General features: G+C 46.0%; 1 protein-coding gene across 1 annotated transcript in view; it reads right to left on the minus strand.

Moving 5' to 3' along the window:
* Positions 1 to 4,305: 4,305 nt before the first annotated feature.
* PAK1 (p21 (RAC1) activated kinase 1) overlaps positions 4,306 to 12,111 on the minus strand; it is a 66,311-nt gene continuing 58,505 nt past the window's right edge. Inside the window, exons 14-16 of the mRNA XM_084295310.1 lie at positions 8,630 to 8,826; positions 7,011 to 7,148; positions 4,306 to 5,457 (exon numbers count right to left, since the gene is read on the minus strand). Coding sequence (XP_084151436.1) covers positions 5,371 to 5,457; positions 7,011 to 7,148; positions 8,630 to 8,826 — 422 coding nt within the window. The 3' untranslated portion in view covers positions 4,306 to 5,370. The remainder of the gene's footprint in view (positions 5,458 to 7,010; positions 7,149 to 8,629; positions 8,827 to 12,111) is intronic.

A 12,111-nucleotide genomic window follows, 5' to 3' on the forward strand; every position in this document is an offset into this window, starting at 1 on the left:
CCGCCGGGAGAGGGCATCACAGCCCCAGGAATTGGAGGGGAGCAGCAAGGAAAGCCCGGCGAGCTCACGGAGTTCAAGCTCTAAATTCTCCCAAAAGATGAGCCTCGGGACTAAATCTTGGGACTGTTCTGGACACTAAAAACTAGGGATGCAGGAGAAACATCACTTAGATAAAGTGCAGCAGTTTTCCCTCAATCATGCAATAATGAACATCTCTTCCTCTCTTGTACCTACCAGCATATTGCCTCTCCTCCTGCTCATTCCCCCCTTTTCCCTCCTAAAAAATAAGACCCTGCAGAACTGTTCCCACCAGTGAAAATGCTAAATTTAGGTATGAAAAACTAAAAGCTTAAAGATCCAGGGCAGGTTTCGTGTCTCCCGGTTCATATTTAGCCTTGGGAGACCCCTCTGAGATAATCACAGGTAATTTCCCTCCAATGCAGGTGGAAAAAAAGGCAGCAGTGGGATGAGAGGCCTGGGATGGGGAAGCATTTTGAAGCCACGAAGTTTGAAGCAGGAACTCTGCAGAAGCTCCTCTCTTTTGTGTGGGGCTGCCAAGAGGGGCAGGAGAGGTGGTGGGAGCGATGCCAGCAGCCCTGGGGCTGGCTGCCATGGGGAGAGGCAGAGAGGGATGAGGATGGAGAGTCCCAGGAAAAAAATAAAGTAAAATAAAATAATAAAATAAAATAAAATAAAATAAAATAAAATAAAATAAAATAAAATAAAATAAAATAAAATAAAATAAAATAAAATAAAATAAAATAAAATAAAATAAACACTCAAGTTATGGTGTTGAGGGAATTACTGGCAGAGCCACCAGCCCCGTTACCACTTTTTCAGGCACTTTTGGGGTACGTTACCAGGCTCTCCGGTCTGCCTGGTGCCTGGATTTTAGAAGTTTCACGAGGGGAGGAGGAGGATGCAGGACAACACAGTTTGATTGCCTGGCTCTCGTGGTACGAGGACATGGACATGGGATGCAGCAGTGCCACCACCATCCACTTGGCCAACTCCCCCTTCCAGACATTGGGGCTCAGCACCCAAATGGCTTCTGAGAGCTCGCCAGGAGGCTGAGCTGGGCAAGTCCTCTTCATGTTAGGCTTGGCTTCTTGGGCTTCCAGCACCCAGCTCTGCCCTACAGCCACAAGCAGATAAAAACCTACAGCAGGGGGCTTGCGGGGACACTTGTGTCCTCCCCGACCTGGGATGTTCCTTAATCCAAGCTGCAACGAGGCATTTGCACAATTATATAGGTGATAAACTCCTACTCTTGTTAACAGCCTCACCCCACTGACCCCACATGTAAAAGTGATGCTGGGGAGGGCAGCTTTAGGGGCCGATCCCAAATCCTCCCCCATTTCCTCCTCTGCACCTGGAGCTGCAGACACCGAGCTCTACCTGGGGAGACATCAAGCAGCCAGGAGGGACAATTTCATCATCTGCCTCCCCCTCAAAGCTGGGGTCTACATCCTGCTTCCAGACTGGTGTTTCTCAGGGCATTAATGACTTCCAAACTGCTTAAAATAAGCGGTAGAAATCACACTTTCTGCAACAGCTTTCAGTGTAAAGTCACTTTGCTCCATCAAGTAAAATCTAATTAAAACAGATCAGAGAAACAACTCCTCCTTCAAGCACCCCCATTCATTTCTGCAAGCGCCATTGAAACAAAGGGAAGGAGAAGCGGGTCATTCATTCAGGTTTTATTGAAGGTTTCAGTTTTGCTTTCTAAATGGCTGAGCTGACCCTAACAAACCGGGCACTACCAGAGAGTTATGCCAAGGCAGCACAAAGAAAGAGAAGCACATTTTCCAGCTGATTTTAAAACGGCAAAAGCCCTTGTTATTTCCCAGCAGGACAAGACACGCAGACATCTGGCAGCAGGTCGGATTAGCTCTGGCTCACTTAGCATGGGCTGTAGCTCAAAGACATAAGGCTCAGTCCCCTCTCCGAGCACCCCTTCATTGCACAGGAGCCCCCCGCTCCGTCCTGGTCCCAAACAGGATGCCTCAATCCAGCGCAGGCTGCTCTGGCACCCTCCAAATTTCCTCAGCAGTTGGGAACTGAGCTTTTACCTTTTGCTTCCTCCTACCCCAGCACCCATCTTCTTCCTCGGACCAACACCATCCTCTGTCGCCCTCCCACCCCTTTCCTTGGAGCATCCATTTCGGCTGCGAGTTTCCATCCAGCCCCCACGGGCATCGCTTCTTTGCCACCACCAGCAGCTCCCTGCTTCTCTACGACCCCAGCCTTGATGCTGTGAGCTGGCATTAGCAGCAAACGATGAGACCAGCCCTAGGACTGTAATTATCCATGTGCTTACAACCCCAAAATACATCCACAGGTTCTCTATTACTAATCAAAATAAGCCACCAAAAAGTTTCTGTATTTTACGCTAGGGAAACAAAAGACTCAGCCTTCACCTCTTTAAATATAGGAAGCTTAAAATGCACCAGCTGCTTCTTAAATACAAAAATCTTCGGTTCTTTGGAAAAAAAAAAAAAAAAAGAGAGATGAGTTTTACCTTTTGCCTCCACCAGGAGCTTTGGGAGCTGTAGCACGTTGTGCCATTTCAGCACCTAACCAGATAGGGTTGCTGAGGATCCCATAAAAAGGAAGCAGGTTTTCAGGGTGGATAGTCGAACAACTGAATATTTCATGTTCTAATATAGAAGAGGGAATCTAATAATCAAATAAATAATTAAAGGCTGTGACTAAAAATGGTTCAGACTCAGTAGAATTAGTTCATACAGTAGGTATATTAAAAATATATTTTAAAATGCCACCAAAGCAGTTCTCTAGTTGCAAGTTGCTTTCAAATCCCAGCAATAAAGATGTTCTCAGATAAAAATAAACATTAAAAAATAAAAAATAAGCCACAGAGGCTAATTTTCAAGTCAGACGCTTGTGCTAGCAGCTCTCTGTAGTGACCAGACAGGGCTGTGAAAGGCTATGCAGAAGCTGCCACCAGTGCTGGAGCTGGGCGATGCCCAGATGAACGTAAGAGTAGAGAAAAGGATCCATCTCGGGAGAAAAAATATACCTCGTTCTCATAAACTAACTACATTTTTTATTTATTTATCTATTTATTTAAGATTTCTGCGACCATGAAAACATGATGTGTCTGTTAACTTGGAACTGGGGCTAGGCACACAGTAGCAAGTCAACTTCGTTCACATCAGAGGTGGGTAAAAAACAAAATAAAATAAAACTGAAGACGACAGGTCTACAGTCACTGTCTTACAGCTTCCCATTGTGTAGCTCTCAGTCCTTACCAAACCAGTAAGGACCAATTCACAGTTGAAGTCAATGAGACAGAAGCACATCATCAGCTTAAGAACGGGGAGAAAAAGCCATTCATGCAGATTCCTTTCCATTGGGCAACAGAGAATCCAAGAAATTAACTTAAATACAAGTAACCCTTTTTACCATTTTTCCTCCCGCAGAAAAAAAAGCCCGTGGATGTGCTCACAGGTAGGGCACGTCTGCATTACCACTCTCATCTCAAAGGGGTGCCAAGGATGAAGTGGGAAGGGAAGGCAAAGGGAAGTCAGCAACATTCAATACATTCATGGATCAGGTTTAATCCTGTGCTGTCAAAAAAAGGCAATTGGTGGGTCAGTAAGACCAGAACCACCTCAGATTTTAAATCAAGTGAGATCTCGCCCATCATTCCTTCCCATCCACCCCAAACATGGCATTTTGAGACTTCCGTAGAAAATAAAACCAAACTCCTCAACAAAGAGAATTATTCAAGGGCATTATTCAAGGGCAGTGGCCTTCCAAAAAAAAAAAGCAAGGGACCTTAAAGGCTTTATCTATGCCTGTAAAACCAGTGTAAAGGCTGTCATGTATCGCAGAGTGAGTGAGAGGAAAAAAAAAGAAAATATATATATGTAAATGTATATATATATTTGCATCACAAGCCCAGGGCAGGGAGGAAAGGACTGGTCCAGCAAGAAGCAGGAATGAGTTTCTGTGCAACACAAGTGCTTTGGGGAGAGAGGAGAGGTTACTCCAGATCTGGATTAAACTCACCCTGGAAATGACCAAAGTGATACGTAAAGAGAAAGCAAGATCTTTTATCCATTCCCTTTGTGTGTAGTTACTCCTCTTCAGAGCCTTTCACCATCCCACAGGACTACAGGAGCTTGTATCACTTAATCCATCACTTGTAACCACCCAGTGACAATAACATGAAAACCAATCCCATCCGACAGGATTGTCTGGTGACAGGGAATTCTCCACCCCTCCCTCAGCCCCGAGTTAAGAAATGCAGCAGTCGTTTTATTAAAAATCAGGATACAGTAACGTAACGCCAGTGTTTACAACCGATCTCTCTAGTAGTTCCAGGATTGCTGTTGTTTTACATATCATTAGCAACCACAGGAGTCAGTAGCATAAAGATATCAGTTCACTCGCTCATTTCAACAAAAAATGAATGCCCCTATGCTTCCAAAAAAGCACTGTCCGTCATCAGTTTGTTTTCTGTTGGCCTTGGTCTAAGAAGCAAGAGTTTTCAACATCATCCTGCAGGCAAATCTTATCTTTATAATAGTAATTGTTCTGTTTGCTTTATCTTACAGGGCAGGTCTCCACGAAGCCTGATAGCACTAATAAAATAACCCGAAAAGAAATCCCAGTTGATTTTTCCTGTGATTTTTCTAGAATACCAGAACTATTTGAAAGCTGTTTAATTACTTGAGTTGAAACTAAAGTGTGCGGGGAAGGACCTCGATTCACACAATTTGGCAAAAAGATCACGAGTTGTCCAACACCTGCAAGAAGCACCCACAGGCTTTCTCCTTGTATCCCTCGAAGCATCCAGCGGTGCTGCAGGAGGGCTGCATGGTGCTGCATGGTCCTTCCACTTTTTTTAGCTGTTGCGATTGCTGCTGCCTGCTTCCTTCCCTCCTTGAGTCATCCAAAGCAGAGAGCAGCCTCCGTGCTGTAAGAGCAGCTTGGCAGAAGCAGGAAGAGTCCAGCAGGCAAAAGATTTAATTTATTAAGATAAACATGGTCCACATTATCTTTAAAAATAAACACGGTAAGAAATACGAGAACAAACTGGCTTTGCTACGTGTAGGTCAGGTTCAGATGTTCTCAGAAGATCTTCCCAGCCATAAAATACACCCTTCCCCTACCGTGCCCATCAAAGAGGATGGAAAGACAGTTCACTCTTTACGATCAGCAACTTTCCTGTTGCGTGCCCTCCCACGTTCAGCAAATAATACGTCTGCTACCCTTCCAGGCAGATCAAAGTTTAAGAACACCCCTGTGAAGGAGGAGCAGGAGGGGACGGGGACAGGTAATTCGGTTTCTGAAAGGAACGTCTAGAAGGCTTGACACGACGGCCGTGCTGACTCCCCTGCTTTAATGGTTGTTCTTTGCTGCCTCTTTAGCAGCAATAATCAGAGGAGTGAGACTAGAAAGAGGCTTTGCAATCTTCAGGAACTGGTGCTAGGAAGAGGAAAAAAAAAAAAAAAAAAAAAAAGGTTACATTTTTCAGAACATGTCCCAAAAGCCTGGTGTCCACACAAAATATCAGGACCTAAACCTGTATGAAGTCCAACAGCCTACTCTAATCTCCAAACAGGTGAAACAAAAAAGACATGATGAACAAAATGTTCACCGTGACTTTTGGGTCTTACCTGAACTGATAAAGAGCTTTGCACCCAACATATCCTAATTTCTCCAATATTTATACACTCTCAAGACCAAGCAAGTTCTCCCGGGAAATAAATTTATGTAAAATCTGCAGTGAAATTCTTTGTGGAAGGAAGGTGTAACTAAAAGCAACCTGTGCAGTTCCAACACATTGCCCAGGGCTTCCTGTGCAATGTTCCTGTGGAAAGTTTTCCCTGTGTTCAGGGTTAAATGGAAAGCTTGCAATAGTCCAACCTCGCAGAGGAAGCCTAGGTTGAGGACAGAGACTGACACAAAACAGCTAATCAGACGAGTGAAGGCATGAAGTCCACAAGCTGTTCTGGAAACCAAAAATAATTAAGTCCCCCAGGACTTCTGAGCACCAGAAGGGATCAATCACCCAATCTGAACACACTTCAGAGGTGGAAAAATCTGAGGCCAAAAGGTAAAGGCAGGCAGAAATGCTGCAGTCACAATATTCTCCTGCCCCAAGGAACAGATCATTGCTGCTGTCTGATACTCTGGAGCTGGCAAGTCCAGGAGAAAAAGGGATCTTTCATCTACTGCCATTCTTTCTGCCAGTGATTAATGCTTCATTAGTCTCAGAAGGCAGCAGCACTCCCAAAGCTGAACCCAGTAGACAAAGTAATGGAAAGAAAGGAAAAACAAAAAAAAAGGAACTGTCTCACAGTCAAGGTCTGAGGGCTCCATGATCACAGATTTATTTTACAAGCCTGGCAGCCTGGTCCTTCAGCTTCACTGGGAGTCCAAGACCAAGACACCAGGTTTTCAGTGAAATAACTGAGGGTTTTTCACAAGCTTTGTTCCATCACCTCTGCATTAAGAGCTGTATCTGGCAAAATGTGCTGATGCCAAACTGCTCCAGTTAATGCAAGACGTGCCCGTTCCAAAAAGCTTTGGGAACTCTCCCCCAGAAGAGAGACAACCAGCGCATTCGATAGCTGGAAACCCTCCTGTTATCCAAATGAGAACAAGCATGGCCAGACTGCAACACCACAGCCAGATGTTAGGGTGAGCTGCGTGAAGAAGCCACGGGAATTAAGGGGCTCAGCATTCAGCAGGCCCATGGCACAGTAATTATTTGAGGTTGGTTACAGAACACGCTGCACAGCTGCTGCCAGTAGCAAGTACAGCACAAAAAGGAAAGTGCTCTGTTAATGCTTCGTTACGGATTTGGGGTTTTTTGTTTGGTTGGTTTTGTGCTTTTTTGTTTGTTTGTTTTCTCAGTTATCTCAGCTGTGCTCGTGACTTCAGATGACGCAGTATTTAAGGCCCCGAATGACATTTCTCCACCTGCCTATTCTCACTCTAGAATGCTTAATTGGGTCCTGTTCCCCAGCACTCACCTGTAGCAGCTCTTTTGCAGAACCTCTTTTTTCCACGTCCATTTCAAGACAGCGATTTAAGAAGTCTCGGAATATGGGTGAAAGCTTTTCTGGGTTCTGCAGTTCAGGAGTCCCGTTCGTAGCAATGAGATACAGGGCCTAAAGCAAAACAAGCACCAAAGAAACAGGAGGTTATGAAGGTCAGACTCCATCTCCGGATTACAAAGACACCCATTTTTCCTCTCCCTCCCCACAGTTCAATGGGGAAAAACAAAACAAAAAAAAAACCTTATCAGGGTGACTAATAAATGCCTAAGTTTCAGCAAAGAGAATAGCTGCCGGCCCTATTTTTGTGTGGATGGGATCCAATCCTTTATTGTTTTACCCTCATAATCTGGGTTTGGATCCTGCAGCCCTCTCAAGGGATTAAGAGGACAAAACCAGCAGTCCAGACTGTGTTTACATAGGGAAGTCGACTGGCACAGCTCCGCCAGTGCTCGACTCCTGCAATAACTATATCCTCATGGGAAGGTACCCCTGAATAAACAGGAGGCTTTGTTCTGTCCATACTTTGCCCAAATGCACGAGGCCTAACAAGCCGATACCCTAAAGATGCAGTTGATCCCTTACAAAAGATGGCCAGCAGGCTCTCAAGCAGCACTTAACACCCTACAGAAACCAAGGGAGTCGTTTTGCTGCTGCTTGGGAACGAAGAATTCTCTAAGAATCAGGAAACTCAGGATCCATCCACTGCAAAATTTTATTATTAAAAGAAAATCGCTAAAAATTGTTTTAAAATCGTTTTAAAATGAAACAGGACTTCTGTCAGGGGCCTTTTGAGCACACCTCTCATCACATCTCATGGTAGCAGTCCAATACCCTGGGAACTGGAACAAGTTGAGTAAATGAGAGCAAAGCACCATGTTGCTTAGCCATCCTCATTTAACTCCACAGCAACTTTCCTTTTGCTCTTCTTCACTGCTGCACTTCTCTCCCAAAATCACCTCCAGTGCAAGAGATGGAAACAAGTTAAACAGAACTGTTCTAGATCCCTTCATCCCGTTCAGCTGAGGATAAAAAAGCCATAAAACTGGCTTACACCAAGAACAGCTGCATTCCTACAAACTGACAGAATTTCCCCTTTCATTAAAGAATAAGAAAGGAAAAGCACCAGCGGGGGTAAAGCCTGACTAAAGGCTTGTTAAACCTGGAGCTTTAGTTGGAGCAGGCAAAGAGGAACAGTGCACCAGCAAGAAAAAGTCCTGTTTATAAAAGAGTAATGTGGTATATTTTGAAAACGAGGAAAGCTCTCTTCCCCACTCACAAGGATTTAAGAAGCCAGGCACTTTGGGGATAGAAAGTGCCCCTATCAGCCTCTCCAGAAAGGGGGGAATTATGAATGCACATGATTAACTCAGACCCTACCAGAGGGTCTGCAACAGGAAGAGCCTGTGCCTCTGCCACCCAGAACCAGCGATGGCTTCTAACTTAAATGACCACAACCTTCTCACCACAGCATCTAAGGAGGCGTGCAGCTGCATGTGATGAAACCACAGCGGAGGGTCACCTGCCTCCTCCAGTGCCTAGGTTAACCAGCAGGCTCAGAGAAGACCTGAGGGCAAAGAAAGGCACTCGCTTACTCTCAGGGGGTTCTCGTTGAGGTAGGGGGGTTCTCCTTCGATCATCTCGATGGCCATTATCCCCAGCGACCAGATATCCACTTTGGGCCCGTAGGCTTTCCGTGTCACCACTTCAGGCGCCATCCAGTACGGGGTCCCCACCATGGTGCTGCGCTTGCTCTGCTCGGGAGTGATCTGGGCACAGAAGCCAAAGTCAGCTGCAAAAGCAAAGAAGGGGGGAAGAAATAGTTAGAAATCAGCAGGTTTCTCCAAAAACAACACGTACTGATGCCAGAGCTGTGGTACAAGCTAGCCTGTTGCACTGCCCACTACACTGCTGCTGCAAAGGAGCAATTTTGTGGTTAACAAGGTGATCAGAAGTAAGCTTCTGAATCTGACTCACTGCAACCACGAACATCACAGAGCTGCTGACTTGTCTATGTGAAGGACGGTGATCACTAAAGAGCTGTACATGGATGCTGTGAAACTTGGCAGTGAGGCATTTTGCAGCTGTAACACACCATGTAACACACGGTCTCAAGCCAGTTCCTGGGTATGTGAAAACAGAAACCAATGTCCAATCTGTCCTCCCACCACCCATACCCACCGGTATTATCTGGTCGTATTTTCAGTCCCAGAGATATTGTTTCCCCAGAAGATGTACCACCTCTCAAGTACTGTGTTCAGAATAAATTTAAGTACCTAATTTGGTGCTTATTATTTTCTTTGAGAAGACAGAAAGGTGGAGAGCCTTCCTGTGAAAATTGCTTAGCCCTGCCTTATTTGCATCTGACTTTCCAAAAATCATAGAATCATGGAAAGATTAAGGTTGGAAAAGCCCTTCAGGATCATCTAGTCCAATCATCCCCCTACGATCAATGTCACCACCAAGCCCTGTCTCCAAGCACCACGTCCAACCTCTCCTTGAACACCCCCAAGGACGGGGACTCCCTCACCTCCCTGGGCAACCCGTCCCAAGGCCTGACCGCTCTTGCTGAGAAGAAACGTCTCCTAATTGTTTTAATTGTTGAAGAGTAGTGCTTTTTGTGGCTTTTTTTTTTTTTTTTCTGGCCTCTCTCAGTGGTCCTACGTCCAATTTCTTGTCCTTGCACTGAGGAGGGCTGCTGCTCGCCTCTCGCCTTGCTCTTATCTCTGGTCTTCTTCCAGCCGCTGGCTCTCAGAAGACCAAATCGCTGAGCAAGTGGTGGGCTGGTGGCAGGGGGACCATTTTATAGGGGCAAAGGCAGGGCCGGTGGTGGCCACTGCGACCTTGGTGAGGCCCTGTGATGCCCTCACGTGGACAAGGAGGAGGTTTGTAGGGCTAGAGGCCCCGTTTTCTGGGGCTGGCTCCCCCCTCCAAGCCATTTGACTTGTCAGAGAGAAAGGCTGCCCCACGCAATCCTGCCTCAACCCGTTTTTCTCCAGACCTCCAAGGGTCAGAATCTCTCGTTAACAAGAGAAAACCCCACCAACGAAACCAAACCAGACCAATTCAAAACGCTAAAGCAGTCAAAACCGAAGTACCCTCAAGTACCAACATGTCCTTTACACACACACACGCACTGTGTATTGCAGAGTACAACATGAGTGCACGTCTAGTGATTTCCCTACCTGCACTCCCAGTTGGATTACTGCTGTCTTATCTCTGTGCCCTGCAGCACAGCCTTTTATAAACCATGTGCTTGATTCCCCGAGGGGGTTAGGAGCTTCAGCTGAGAGCAGAGTCCTCTGGTGGGAGTCGTTAGATGTTCCTCAACCTCTCGGTAACACAATAGCATTGAAATGAGTCAGAGGAAGGAGATCAAAGCACTAAAAGGCTGAAATTTTTGTTTAAAAAGGCTTTGGGAAAGCCAGGAACAGCAGTCAGGGTGTCTGATCAGCAGCCTTGTGCTCTCAGCAGGAGAGATCAAGCAAGCAAGGTTGGTCTTGTGTCCTAGCCTGCCAGGGCAACAAGAGCCACAGTGAAACACCCAACCGGATTTTATGTTAAATGGGAGCAAAAGGGGCAGGACAATGAGGAACTAAAATCTTCTCTCCCTCCAACTGGACATCAGAGTGGGACTGAACTCATCCTGGAGAGCACCCCCACCTTGATCAGCCAAGAAAGAAGCCACCAGCACCTTTCTGGGGCTCTCTTCAGCCTTGGGGACCAGGAGCCAGACTTTTTCACTGTGGTTTTCTATAAAGAGCTCATCCTCCTGTCCTGCCACAGCTCCCAGGCAGCACCAAACACTTTCCTAAGCTGATACCAGCTCTGTCACCAGTGGGTGCAGAAGAATGAAAGCATCCATCAACCAGGGCTTCTGGGCAAAGATGTTGGCCCATCTCCTTCATAACATGCTTCACCAAACTGGCTGTGTTCTTGTGTGCCCAGCAGAATCAACGCAGCAAGATGTCCTGCCCATCCTGACCCCCTGTGGCATCACAGGTTTAATTTTAGGCAGAGTGATGAAAATGAAACTGGTCCCCAACTGAGTTTTTATCAAGGGTAACAAGCAGGAAAGGTACATATGGTCCACAAACAGAGCACATTTCCAGCAGAGCCAGTAAGAAGCTCAGGTCCAGAAGGTTACTGCATCATATCCACAGGGACTTTCCTAACTTGAAGCTCCAGCCAAGTGTTTGCATACTGTGCTGAAAGACTTTGTTCCATAAGAACAGAGCACCTCGGCCCTGATAAGCTATTCACTGCTAACACTCCCGAGATCTGGCTGTATTAAAGTGCAGCTTCAGTCTAAAAAATAATTATGTGCAAAACCGAAAAAAAAAAAAAAAGCACCTTCTTACTCAGCATATCTGCACTGTGTGAATTTTGAGTCATATCTGCTGTCACTGCTGGCAAAAATAGATTTATTTATGCCTGTTGGGCGCTAGCCAACAGAACTGGGAGGGAGAGGAGGAAGCACAGTTCTGTTAAAGCCATAGGTGGGAGATAATCATTCACTGGTCTCCAGACTTATCTCTGCAAGGGCAATGGCAAAAACAACAGCTACTTTAGCACCAAGGGTCTCAAGGTCTTCATTACTGGAGATAACACACGGAGGAAACAACATTAAGAGCTCGGATTGGGCTGGGTTTGTAAGATTAAATGCTTTCTAGCTGAACAGATTTCAACTTCCCCTCCACCCACCTCCATCACCCAAGTACCTGCAGCATTTTCAAGACTGGGAAGATCACAAACAGATAAAAACTCGTGACCCTACACCTATAAACCCAGCTTTCTAGACTGGAGGTGCATTAAAATCATGTTATTTTAGACCACAAAAACAGATGGCCCAAGGCTAAATGAACCCCAAACCTCATTGCACGTCTGTTATCAGTTCACAGGGATTTATGCTTGCCAAACTCCGTTGAAACAGATACCACAAAAATACCTCCAGGAGCATTTCTACAGACTCTTCATCACCACAGCATCAAGCATCTCAAGCACCCAGCTCCCCACTAGGCCCGTCCCGTAGCAGCTAAGAAGCCTGGGTTGATAACTAAAGGCACCACCAGCGCTG

The sequence above is a fragment of the Netta rufina genome (assembly GCF_964035555.1).
Source record: "Netta rufina genome assembly, chromosome: 1".
Lineage (NCBI taxonomy): Eukaryota > Metazoa > Chordata > Aves > Anseriformes > Anatidae > Netta > Netta rufina.